We start from the raw sequence: 13,759 nt of genomic DNA, 5'->3' as shown, positions 1-13,759 counted from the left end.
AGCAGAGGGAGAGGAGGGGGAGATGGGGGAGGACTAGAGGAGCAGAGGGAGAGGAGGGGAGATGGGGGAGGACTAGAGGAGCAGAGGGAGAGGAGGGGAGATGGGGGAGGACTAGAGGAGCAGAGGGAGAAGAGACCATAATCAGAATTATGTGAGAAAAAAATCGTTTTTAATAAAAGGGAAAAAAATGAGGCCAGGTGCAGTAGCATGCACTGTGATCTCAGCACTGGGGGAGGGGTGGGGTGGAGACCACAGGAACCCTGGGGCCTTTTAGCCAGCCAGGCCTACTTCAGAAGTTCTGGGTCATTGCTCCCTTTGCCTTCTTTCCTAAAGTCTCTCCCATCTCCTTGCTCTGTTCTTGGCTCCCCCAACCAAGGGGATGACATCCAAGCTGTCCCCTGACAGGAACAGGCACACATGCATACATAGGAACGGCCCCTTTCCCCCCAAAAGACAACCTGATGTGTAACCAAGGGTCTCCTGTGCACCTGGTAGTCTAACACCTTCCAAGTGCTTTGTCCTGTGTTCATACTAGCGACCACATCTGTGGCTTTTTTGTTGTTGTTGTTGTTGTTGTTGTTGTTGTTGTTTTTCGAGACAGGGTTTCTCTGTGTAGCCCTGGCTGTCCTGGAACTCACTCTGGAGACCAGGCTGGACTCGAACTCAGAAATCCGCCTGCCTCTGCCTCTCAAGTGCCGGGATTAAAGGCATGCACCACCACACCCGGCCCAACTGTGGCCTTTTAACCCAGTAAAGAGAAGAGCCGAAGTCAGAAGTGCTCCCTGCTAGACACGGGGTTGTTTCAGAACAGACACCCAGTTTTACAGTGTATAAACACAGCACAGTAGTTGTTTATTAGAACGTACACAAGGGAAAAGCGACACACCAACTTTTAACATACAGGACCATGTTCCACATCACACACACAAGCCGGCTGTTTCACGGTGGGCTTGCGACATTCATCATAGTAGTTGGGCTACAGCTGCGATGTGAGAGGTCACAGGGGACCTGTTTAAAAGTCACTTGCACTATGTTCACCATATAAAGAATGGAACCAAGTAAAATTTCATTGCAATTATACTTTGTTAGAAAAGCACTTGTAAAGCTTTCTTGTTTTTGTTTTTGTTTTGTTTTGTTTTTTTGTTTGTTTTAAAACTGAGCCGTTTCACATAAGCCCTATTTCTTGGCTGGACTTGGAAAGGAGGGGGCTTTTCAATTATTTGGTGTGCCCTTTCCACATAAGTGGTACCCAATCTAGACAAACCACAGGCTACACACATCTTGACCTGCATTCTGGCATCTGCTGGAATGTCTACAGCAGGCTCCAATGGCTCCTGCATGACAGATGTCTGAAAATGTCAGAGTTCATTTGTTAACTGTTAAAGCGTGTTTGACCTCGATGTTACTTAGGGGCCTTAGAGCAGCCCTCAGTGCAAAGCAAGCATTTCCAATTTCTGTTTGAGAAATCTTTTTGATGACACATAAATAGGAAAACAGGAAATAGGACCAAAAATAAAAACAAGCAAAACACCTAAACACCTAAAATACATATAGCAACACAAAATACCAATTTAAAATGTGTTTCCCAGATGGTATGCTAACTAGCAGACTGAGACAGGGAAGCTCAGATGGTATCCATGGGCACCTCGAGACCCTTCTGTCTCAAGCATGGCCACACAGGTCACACACCAACCACAGGACAGAAGGCAAGGCACGGCACCCAAACCCAAGTGCTCATTAGTCGCCATTCAATCTGTGGGTGAAGCTGCCCGACACAATGTACAGCATTGAGAACGGTAACCTTGGTTACTGTTTCCAAGGACACGGACCAGGCTCTTGGCTAACAAGAGCTGAGGTAAAGCTGAATGCAACATGAGTCATTTCAATACATGCATGCAAAGAAAATCAGCCGGCTAATGTTGCGCACTCCCCCTAACCCCTGCTGGAGGATTCTAACTAAGCCTTTGAAGCATTAAACAGTCAATAATTTTCATGGTAAAGGCTTTTTGCCTACGCCTACTGAGTTTTCCTCTGGCACCTCCCAAGGAGTGACTAACTAGGAGTGGAGAAGATCTAGCTCACAGGTACTTTAACAGATGTCATGGATACAGGCCACTGGGCAGAAAACACTTCACACAGCATTTCCAGAAACGCTTCAGTGGTATAAATGTGGCTAAACTGGGACCATTCCTAATGCTAAGGTCAATCCTGTTACTAATATCTAGAGTATAGACTGGAGGGCTCACTTGTTACTCTGGGGCATGGAGAGACACTGGGGGCCATTACAAGAGTGCACTGAAAAGCAGCCTACCTCTGAGTGTGGAGCCTCCCTCCACACTCCACCAGCCCTGGGGAAGGGGAGGCCATGTGGTCACAATGCAGACAGCTTTCTGACTGTCAGGAGCTGGAGATGACGTCACCTGGAACAGATGAGTAACTGGACTCGCCAGCTTTTCGCCCTGCCTTCTGGGCCACAGCAAGGCCAAGGAGAGCTGCATCACCAGCTGAAAATGATCCCTAGCTTGGGGATAATACACAAGGTACAAGAAGGAAGAGCACAGAGACCCCTCAGGTTTTGTCCCCTCGGGGAAGATGATGAATTACGTAAAAGCAGGAGTGAGATAGACAAAACCCAACATTTTAGACTTCCAAATGAAAACCACATCAGATGAGGGGAGCATGTGAGATCCAGAGAGCAAGTCTTCCCAAAGCCCGGACCCACACGCCAGAAAAACAGCTCTCCCAGACTCCCTGGCTTCTCCTGGGAACAACCCCTCTTAACAACTTAAGCTCCCGTTCTCTTGGTTTTATGCATCTTGTTTATCTGACAAATTCCTATACCAGTGTGAGCCTTTCCCTTTGAAAATTCAGTGCTGCTAACCGTTTTCCTTTGCTGCATTTGAAGTGTATGTACACACACACACACACACACACACACACACACACCACCACCACCACCACCACCACCACCACCACCACCACCACCACCTTACTGTTCCTTTCAGTAGGCCAGTGGTTCTCAACCTGTAGGCCTGTATCCATGACATCTGTGAGGGTGTCGAATGACCCTTTCACAGGGGTCTCCAAAGACCATTGGAAAAGAGATATCTACATTCTGATTCATAACACTGGCAAAATTATAGTTATGAAGTAGAAACAAAAATAATCTTATGGCTGGAGGCCACCACAGCATGAGGAACTGTATTAAAAGGTCCCAGCATTAGGAAGGCTGAGAACCACTGTGTTCGTTCTCAGCTCTCTCCTGAAGTACTGCCAAGTCCAGCCTTGCTGGCTCCTCTGCAGTCTTCTTTTTTTTTTTTAAAGATTTATTTATTATTATATGTAAGTACACTGTAGCTGTCTTCAGACACACCAGAAGAGGGAGTCAGATCTTGTTACGGATGGTTGTGAGCCACCATGTGGTTGCTGGGATTTGAACTCTGGACCTTCGGAAGAGCAGTCGGGTGCTCTTACCCACTGAGCCATCTCACCAGCCTTCTCTGCAGTCTTCTTGTGGAGAGAGGTGGCAACGAAGAGATTCCAGTTCACGGCTGTGACCTGGTGGGACAACGCCATGCTTTGTGTCATGCTTGATGTCGGGGCAAAGCAGCAGATTCTTAACAAAGGCTCCAAGGAGAATGGCGTGCATCGTGGATGCAGGCTCTGGGCCCTGTCATGGCAGGGAGGGTCTCCTTCAGAGCTGAGTTTCAGGAAGGGGAAGAGGGTGAGGTGCCACAGGAGGTGACTATGTGTCCTCCTTGCCTGCCACTGTCCAGTGGAGACAGCAGTGCTCTCTTTACCAGGACAGAGCATCATCGGTTTAATCACAAGCCTTTTTTTTATTCACTTCAAGTGTTTAAAAGCTAAATGCAGAAAAAAAAATGTGTTCTGCTTCCTAGAGCCATGATGACGGCGATATAAGCGAGCCGGCTGAAGACAAACTTGCGGATTCCAGCCCTAGCATCACTTATTTTTCTTCTTTTGTTAACGTTTCACATACACTTCAGCAGCAGATTACTCCTCACAGAAAACTCTGGTCTGCATTTTAAATTATATAAAGAGGACAAGAGTAATAGGGTATGGTGGCACATGCCTGTGCTCCAGTACTTGGGAGGCAGACCTGAGAGGATCGATGCAAACTGAAGGTCAACCAGGGGTATGCATCAAGGCCCTATCCTTAAAAAAGAAAACCAATCCAACGTCACCATCGACAACAACAAAACCAGAGGAGATAAGCAAGCAAATGTCCAGTGCCACGTGCAGTTGGGGTCTGGTAATTTTACCTCAAGTCTCAAAGAGGGGCAGGCAGAAGCAGTGACAGGTTTTCTGGTGGGACCCTACCTCCTGGGGAATGCTTCAAAGAGACCAGTGGCAGGGGGCTTGGCAGTACTTGCATTCTATTTATTGATTTCTGTCACCCTGAGTCCTGTGACAGAAACAACCAAAAATCAGCTTCATTGAGCAGTTTTTCAGAGCAGATCTGGCAAGAGGAGGCCGGGAGGCTTGGGTTCAACACAGTTGATCCAGAAGTTGGCACAGCTGGCGTGGTACTGGTGTCCTCCGTAGGCCAGCTTGAAGCTGTCTGTCTCCGAGTTGAATGCCTGCCAGAAATAGAGAGATGGGGGCAAGTCAGGGTCTTTCTACATCTGAGAGCTTGTCAGCAACCACTACGGACACTCCCCAGGTGTCACCAAGGCTGAGGCCCAAATGGCACACACAGACAAAAGCCGAGCAGGTGGCTACAGGATCCAAGTAGGAAAGTTTTATTCATTTTTACTGCTAATTAAAGGATAAAGTCAGTAGTACCATCCAACCTAGTTTCAGCAAAAGGGCCAATCTTCACAGAAAAGGCAGGCAGAGGTTACAGGAGAGAAAAAGGGGCAGGGCACGGGAATCAAAATAGCCAGGGCCTGTGGGTAATTGGTTCCCTCACTATAATAGCCACCCTCCCTGGAGGCTGCCACTGCTGTAACATGTGGCCCCTTAGGTCTGTGGCTAATTACAGTTCTATCAGGACTGAAAACATTTAAAAGAGTTAGAAATCAATTGATATTAACTCTTAAAGTCTCATGCAGCAGTTCTCAACCTGTGAGTCAGGACCCATGCCAGGTATTTACATTACGACTTCTAATAGCAGCGAAATTACGGTACCCACAAAATAATTTTATGCTTGGGGGTCAACACACCATGAAGAACTGTATTAAAGGGTCGCAGCAGCATCAGGAAGGTTGAGAATCACTGGTCCACTGCCATTGGGGGCTGACAACTGAGTGGACATATGAGACCCTCCTTCAGCTACCCACAGCAGGTAACAGCCTGCAGTTTGTTTTCTTAAACACTACAGTTAAAATCCTAGAACCCAAATGATTTGATTTTTTTCTTTTTTTGTCTCTCATCCACTAAATCCTGACGCTCTGCCATCTCATTCTCTGTCACTACAACTTCTAGTCTTCCAGAAGGTGCTGATTCGTGGTGAGGAAAGATACGGACAACAGCAGAAGCTGATTAGCAGCTACAAGCACGCAAACAGGACGGCAGTGGCCCCACAGAGACGCATTAGTTGATTTGATCACACGTTATGGGGACGAGTGAGTCAGCAGAGGATTCACAACTGGTACAGTCCAGGACAACAACAGAATTATCTGTTGGCCTCTCACACACAAGACTGAGATGGAGACACTAAAGTAACATGTAGCTGGCTCATACTTTTTTAGGCTGTTCTTCTGCAGGCGTCTCTTCTTTCTGAAATGTTCAAACCATAAGGTCAAAAGAAAAAGCTAATCAAACCCCTGGAACGGCTCTTGCCTCCAGGTAAGTCCACAGGGCCTGGCCTTCTGGCTCCACCCACCCCTGTCCCGGGTGAATCCAATGCTCAGCAGGGAGGGAGGACTCTGTTTAATCCCTCAGCAGTTCCCCACTGCCCTGTGGAAAAAACAGATCTGCTTCTATAGACCTTTCTAGACTTCAGCATCCCCACCTCTGGTCACAGCACTTGTGAAGGGGGCTACATGTGGCTGCCCCTTAAATCATGTTAGGGATAAACAATGGCCCTTGAAGGAGGAAGGCCAGGACTTACCCGGCTCCTGGAGTCCACATTTAAGAGACACACTCCACAAGCCAGCTCCTGAGCGTTTTTGATCCCGGGCCGTAACATACAGGAGGAAAAATCCAGTGAATTCTCATCTGGCTGAAGATGACAGGAAAGATAGGTAAGGACATAGCAGTTCCAAATACTACATAGGTCAACTATAAAATTAAGTCAACTAACAACACCAGTGCTTGGTTTCCAAAAATCTGCTGAGCAGCTGCTATGTCCTGGCTGCTAGCAAATGCCCATGGGAATAAACTGCTTGCTCCCTAGTCTTGGGGACCTCATGGTCTAGGGTAGAGTGAGGAGGTGTGGAGCAATGCAGGGTCGGTAGTGCTACAGTACTTATTTGGGGGTAAGTACTGAGTGTCCAGGCACTTAACAGAGACATTTAGCCCAGAGAGTGCTTCCTGGAACTCACAATCATCCTGCCCGAGTATTGACGATGCAGTGGGAGGTGAAGGTCAGGGGGGTGATGGGCTGATGGGCCAGGAGAAAGGAGGGAGAAGGGAAGGATGACTGACACACAGCAGCACGACACGGACATCTAAGCAAAAGTCCAGCTACGAGAAGAAGTCAAGGGTGGGAGATGAGCCAAGGTGAGGGAGAGGAGAGGAGGCCAGAACATCAAGGATCCAGAAAGGAACAGGAGGAGGTAAGGCAGGACCAAGCACACATCACTGGCACCAACCTGCCTTCTCCTGCAGTGTCAGCAAGAGACTGGGGGTGGCAGTCCACAGGGAGAGGCTTCAGTTAGATCTCAGCAGAGTGGGGCGGGAGGAGGACTCATGGCAAGGGCTGTTAAGGGGGCAGGGTCTACAGGCCCTGGGCATGTGCAGGCTATGGATGGGAGGAGGGAGGCTTGGGCAGATGAGAAGCTCCACTGTTAGCCCAAGGGCAGATGGGAGAATAGTTTGGTTCAGGCTGAGTTGAAGCTGGCAAGGTCAGAAGTGCAGGTGCTGGGGACCTACAGCCCAGCGAATGCTAGGAGAGATCCGAGAGTCAGCAGCCAGGGCCAGTGAATGGAGGAACGGCCGGCTGGGCACAGGTAGGCTAAGCGCCATGCTCAGCTCTTCACAGGCATTATCTAGCTTATCCTTCTGCAAATGGACAAACAACCAACAAAACTCCGTGAGCTATGGCGAGTGCAGTGCAGTGATTAAAGGGGCGGGCCTTAGTTTTGAAAACACCTGTCAATTTCTTAAAGATTAAATATGCATTTGCAGTATGAGCTTGCAGTTTCATTTCTAGATATTTATCCAAGAGAAAGGAAAATATATGTCAACAAATCTTGTTCCAAAAAAAAAAAACCATAAACCAAACCATTCATAGCAACTGTATCCATATTAGCCAAATCTGGCACTAACAAATGTCTAGTAATAAGAAAATGGATAAACAAGTAGTGGCATGTTGATACAATAGACTATTACTCAGCCAGGGAGCAAAGTGATATTTGATCAGCACGGCTACATTTCAATATTATGCTACTAAGCAAGCCAGACACAAGAATGCTAACGTTTGATATCACTTCATATTCATAAAGTATTAAAACAAAGGAATCTCTGGCTATGAAAATCAGGGCAGCGGTGGCTTTTAGAATCAGATCAGGGTTAACTATGAAAAGATAGAATGAACTTTAGGCATGGACAAAAATATTCTGAATATTTTCCAGGCCTTGTGGCACAGAACCTTAATTCCAGCAGAGGCAGGCAGGTCTCTGTGAGTTGGAGGCCAGCCTGGTCTGCAGAGAGAGTTCCAGGCCAGCTGGGGCTACAGAGTGAGACATCCTCTTAAAAAAATCCAAAACCAACCAACCAACCAACCAACCAAAACACTGGAAAACTAAAACAGCGGCCGAGAATGTATGTTCACGTCACTGTAAATTCCATATTGCCAAATGAATTCCATAGAACATATACTTCATTTTTGCACACCTTTTTGGATTCATAGTCAACTTTTGTTTGTTTTCACATATAATACTGGCATGAATGTTGGTGATTTACATTTTTAAAATTTTCATATGTATGGTGGGTGTTTGCCTGCGTTTCTGTGCACCACGTTTAGGCTGCGCCCATAGTCACCAGGAACAGGCGTCGGATCCCCTGGAACTAGTTGTGAAGTATTAACTAGGTGGATTCTGGGAATTGAGTCTGGGTCCTCTCTTCAAGAGCAGCCAGTGCTTTTAACCACTGAGCCATCTTCTCTGGCCCTAATTAGACTTAAGACTAAACTGAAACAACAAAAACATTTTGAAAACTTCACTGGCCAAAGCCTTGGTGACTTGGACAGTCATTTCTCAGCTTCTGTGCTGGTCACAGGCGAAGGCTTTGGACAGCTTTAGGGTCTGCATTATCACCATTTCTCTCAGCCTCTTTCTTAACTGTAAACGGCCAGCAAAATAGTAAGTCGAGCCCCAGTGATACACTTTCTGACTTCCATATTGTAAGTACCCTATCATGGCTGATTCTCAAGCTTGCTGTGTGACATCATTAAACATGGAGCTGGGAAGAACTGCCCAGCAACAGAACTACCTGGTGGTTATACTGTCCAGAATCGCTACTCTCGGTGAGGTGCTGTCCCATTTATCCAAGACTGCTCTGGTTTTAACAACCTAGTCCTGAGCATTAGGGACAGTTTGACATCATGTTACTGGATCAGGGACTATTGGAGAAATAATTACAATGTGGGGAAACCATAAGACTTGAAATCAGTCAAATTAATAAAGTCCCTTGAACATCTATTTATGAGGGGAGCCCAGGAAAGCAAATGAGAAAGGGGCACACTGCAATGTGCCATGAGAACGGTGGACTCTGCATAATTACCCCGTGATTAAAGTAATCTTTCAAATGATAATAATTAGCTCTCTTAGGCAGGCAGTAGTGGTGCACGCCTTTAATCCCAACACTCAGGAGGCAGAGGCAGGTGGATCTCTGAGTTCAAGGCCAGCCTGGTCTACAAAGTAAGTTTCAGAACAGCCAGGGCTACACAGAGGAACCCTGTTCTGAAAAACAAAAATCAAACAAAATGAACAAAATTAGCCCTCTTAAACACACAGCCATAAGCACAGGATTATATTGTAATGTCCAGTAGCAACATAATACTGATCAATGACCATAACTATAAGTTATACCTGCTACAACACACTGTAAACTGACCTTGATTGGCAAGTATCTCACATATTTAGTAAAGATTAAAACATAGTTGCATTATATATACCAGCTTTTTAAAAATTACTTATTTTTATTTTATGTGTATGAGGGTTTTGCCCATGACTTTGCATGCCACATGTGTCTAGTGCCACTGGAGGCTAGAAGAGAGGATCAGATTGGTTGGAACGGAAGTTACAGGTGTTAACTGCCATGTTGGGGCTGGGAATTAAACCCAGGTCCTCTTCAAGAGCAGTGTGGTGGCTTCAATAAGAATGGTCCCTATAAGCCAGGTGTGGTGGCGCACGCCTTTAATCCCAGCACTCGGGAGGCAGAGGCAGGCGGATTTCTGAGTTCGAGGCCAGCCTGGTCTACAGAGTGAGTTTCAGGACAGCCAGGGCTACACAGAGAAACCCTGTCTCGAAAAAAAACAAAACAAAAAAAAACCCCCCAAAAAAAAAACAAAAAAAAAAAAAGAAAAGAAAAGAAAAAAAGAATGGTCCCTATAGGCTCATATATTTGAATGTTTGATTATCAGGAAGTGGCACTATTTGAGGATTAGGAGGAGGAGTAGCCTTGTTGGAGGAAGTATGTCACTCGGTACGTCTTTGAGGTGTCAAGAGCCCAAGCCAGGCCCTGAGTCTCCCTCTTCCTCCTGTCTGTGGATCCAGATGTAGAACTTGCAGCCTCTTCTCTAGCACCATGTCTGCCTGAATACTGCCATGCTTGCCACCATGAAGACAATGGCCTCTGGAACTGTAATTAAATGCTTTCTGTCATAAGAGCTGCAGTGGTCATGATGTCTCTTCACAGCAATAGAATCCGGACTAAGACTAACAGCAAGTGCTCCTAACTCCTGAACCATTTCTCTAGTCCTGGACCCCAGCTTCTTAAACTGTGGGTTGTGACCTGCAAGATGGGGCCAGTTAATTCAATATGGGAGCTACAGAAAGTTGGCAATGGTAGAAGGACTCTGAATTTACAGCCACCAAACTCTGATCAGAGTTTCATGCTAAGGAACTGAGGTATTCTAGCAGCACTCCTCCTCAGGGTCTTAGGATGTCACTGCAGCCCTCGCGCTGGACATACAACATATAGCTTATACTGCTCATGCCATTCACCGCACAGCAGTGAGTGTGGCCTCCAGCATCCCGCTCAGACCTCAGACGCTGCTGTGAATTGCAGAGCTCTTACCCTATGGACAGAGTTTTCTGTTTTTATAGAGACAAAATCCTTGGGCTACAGAAAACAAAGACTTTTAATATCTTTCTGCTGCCATTGTTTAACATCTAAGTAGCAAATCAGTGTATCTTTCTTTTCCTTTTGTCACAGTTTGACTTAAAATTGCTGTTAAATTGCTGACTTGAGTTTAATTTTAAAAAATTAAATGAATTTTGGCTTGGGATTAGCATAGCATTTCATTTTTGTTGTTTCTTTTTGTTTGTTTTGTTTTGAGAAAACAAACATACAGCCTTATATAGCCCTGGCTAACCTAGAACTCACTATATAGATCAAGCTAGCCTCAAACTTATAGACATCTACCATCCTTTGCATGTGCTGGGATTAAAGGTGTGCATACCCTACCTATTATAGAATCTCTAAAAAATTTATAAGATAGCCTTAAACATACTTCAGCCATTTTGTACCTCATGTTTATGAGAAGTGTTCTCAGCACTGACAATTAATAAGTCAAAATATTGATCAACTATGAAAAATGAAAATCTCTCTACTCTATCCTGTAGAATCAGACATTCAGCCCAGACGGAATTCTTTATGAAACATAAAGGACCACAATCATCCTGCTAGTATGCAAGCTTGCTTATGTCTGTAATAATTAATAAAATCACATGTTCCACCAAAAGATGATTTAAAATAAGTGTCTTTATGATTTACCAGCAGTAAACATTTGATTTCATAGCTATCTTATGTACTTATATACATAAAAATTCCTCAGGTAGAAAGGAGTTGTGGGCAGATAGTGTAAGGGAATGTGTTATATCTGTCCTGCTTACAGAGCCAAGTCCCGGAGTCAGCTGGAAGGTAAAAGCCTGGGTGCTTAGCAGTGATACACATCTACTGTGGTGTGCAAGAAAATGAGCATTAGAGAAAGAGTCTGGTGGCAGGCAGTGTTCTTTGCCAACATTCACATTCTCCCTGGACAACTGATATGAAAAGCTTTCTAGCCTCCTTAAGATTAGGCACGGCTATGTCACCCGCGTGGCTGACATAACTGTGTCACCTGCACGGCCAGTGAGTCACGTATGACACTGCTGGAAGGAAGCCTTTGAAACCAATCTGTAGGCTCAAAGGTTAAGAGCACTGGTTGCTCTTCCAGAGGGTTTAATTCCCAGTACCTGAATTGTGGCTAACAAACATCTGTAACTCATTCCAGGGACTCTGACTTCCTCTCCTGGCTTTCCTGGGCACCAGGCATGTGGTGCACAGATATACATACAGGCAAAACACCCATACATATAAAAATCATAATAAAACTCATAGGCTATTTTTCATGTTCCCTTGACCTTCATGGGTGCCTAGCTACATTCCATGCGATTTAGGGAGTGAACCTGGGTGCTGAGTGAGGACAGGCTACACAGCCTCTCTGCCTTGAGAGGGACATGGGGCTTGAACAATAAGCAGGCCTGCTTGCTTGAGAACACTAAGACTGGAAAGAAATGTTTGTTACCTCAGCATAACCCAGTCTACTCTGACAGATGAAAACCTAGACACGGGCTCCAGAAGCAATTCTAGTTGTGGAGCATTCGCTTGGTTAGTGCTTTGTACACTACTGTCCTTGCTGCTGTAACAAATTATCCAGAACTTAATGGCTTAAAAGAACATGGCTTTGGGCTGGAGAAATGGCTCAGTGGTTAAGGGCTCTGACCACTCTTCCAGAGGACCGGAGTTCAAATCCCAGCAACCACATGGCAGTTCATAACTGTCTGTAACTCAAGATTTGACACCCTCACACAGACATATATACAAAACAAAACAAAATTAAAACATAAATAAAAATAAACATAAATAAATTTAAAAAGGAACAAATAAGGCTTTACTCTCTTACAGCCCAGAAGTCAGAGGGCAGATGTCTGCAGTGGACTGGCAGCACTCGTGCCTTCTGGAGCTCTGGAGGAGAGAATCTCTTTCCTTGCATTTATAGATTTAGAGGTCACCTCTAGAAATGTCCAGTACTGTGTATTCCTGGCTCTGGGAGCATCTGCCACCCTCTCTCCATCTCCACTGTCACGTCATCTTCACTCTTACCTCACTACTTCCTGTCAGGACACTGTGATGACACGGGGCCCACCCAGCTGATTCAGGGTCATTTCCTCAAGCTCACACCCTGAACTCAATGATCCTGCCTGGGAAGTTCTTATTGCCACATGAAGTAGCACGGACGATGACACAGGTGCTGGGGTCACATGGCATGTCATCAGCTGAGGACACAGTAAAGATGCCATCTTTAAAGCATGGTGCTTTTGAGAAGAGCAGGGTGTGGGGGATGCTGTCATCAAAGCACACTGTTCTCCTGAGAGTTCCACAGCACTGCGGAAGTAAACACTCTGAGATTGCCATTTCTTCACCCTGGAAGGAATTACTGAAAGAGCTGTATCATGCCGGATGAACAGCAGAATCAAAGGGTCTGTGTGACTTCTAGCTGGCCACAGACCTGGAGAAAAACTGTCCTTTTTCTTCTATTAGGTTTTATATGCCAAACATTTGCTTCCCAGGGCAGAACCATTTCTTTGATCTAATACATCCAAGAGATAAAAGCTTAGCTGACCTCCTCTCAGGCCTGGCCATCAGAGTGTCCTTGCCTCACTGGAATCTGGCCATTACAACATCCCTACCTCACTGGAACCGGACCATCAAAGCATCCCCACATCACGAAAATATACAGCCTTCCCACAGAGAAACGCCTGCCTCTACCACAAGAGGGAGCTCCAGTCCACAGTCACCCTGAGCTTTAAAGAGTTTTTTTGCTATGAAACATTCCGCTTACTAAGATATGAAGTCACACTTTGACGCTGAGACTCTGCACTTTGCTTTACTGAGCACCGGAATGATGCGCACTACACGTGGGGCCTTTTTTAGGTGGGAAAAGCAGTACAGCGGGTGCTCTATTGTTTGCTTCTGTTATTGTCTGTTTTGGGGGAGCTGGGGAATATATCTAACTGAGGCTGCAAGTATACGAAGCACATGCTCAAAAACATGATAAAACAAGACAAAACAGAAAACATACGGTCTGCCACTGAGGGAGCGAGATAGATTAAAAAATCCAGATTTTAGTAGTTTCAATTAAATTTTGATGTTCTTGAGCCTTGATTTCTTCCCCTATAGAAACGAACGTTATGGCTAGGGAGATGGCTCAGCAGGTAACAGTGCTCCTCTTGTGTTTAACCCTGGAAGCCTCAAAAGGCTCAGTGTGGTGGTGAGAGCCAGAATCCCAGCAATCCTATCGTGAGGTGGGAAGCAGAGACAGGACACTCTCTCAGGAGCTTGCTCTGGCCTGGAGTTCACAGTG

The 13,759-nt window shown here is 45.8% G+C and overlaps 1 protein-coding gene across 12 annotated transcripts in view; it reads right to left on the bottom strand.

Moving 5' to 3' along the window:
- Positions 1–819: 819 nt before the first annotated feature.
- Positions 820–13,759, bottom strand: part of Synrg (synergin, gamma) — an 80,189-nt gene continuing 67,249 nt past the window's right edge. For 9 of the 12 annotated variants that reach the window (XM_006532979.4, XM_017314469.2, XM_017314470.2 and 6 more), the window contains 3 exons: positions 6,077–6,187; positions 5,707–5,742; positions 820–4,601 (listed from right to left, as the gene is read on the bottom strand). In XM_006532979.4, coding sequence (XP_006533042.1) covers positions 4,470–4,601; positions 5,707–5,742; positions 6,077–6,187 — 279 coding nt within the window. In that variant the 3' untranslated portion in view covers positions 820–4,469. The remainder of the gene's footprint in view (positions 4,602–5,706; positions 5,743–6,076; positions 6,188–13,759) is intronic. The other 3 variants (XM_006532980.4, XM_006532988.4, NM_194341.2) reach the window with 1 other exon arrangement.

Source organism: Mus musculus, chromosome 11 (genome assembly GCF_000001635.26).
Source record: "Mus musculus strain C57BL/6J chromosome 11, GRCm38.p6 C57BL/6J".
NCBI classification, from domain to species: Eukaryota; Metazoa; Chordata; class Mammalia; order Rodentia; family Muridae; genus Mus; species Mus musculus.
The sequence above is the reverse complement of the archived record's forward strand: the minus strand, read 5'-3'. Positions and strand labels throughout refer to the sequence as shown.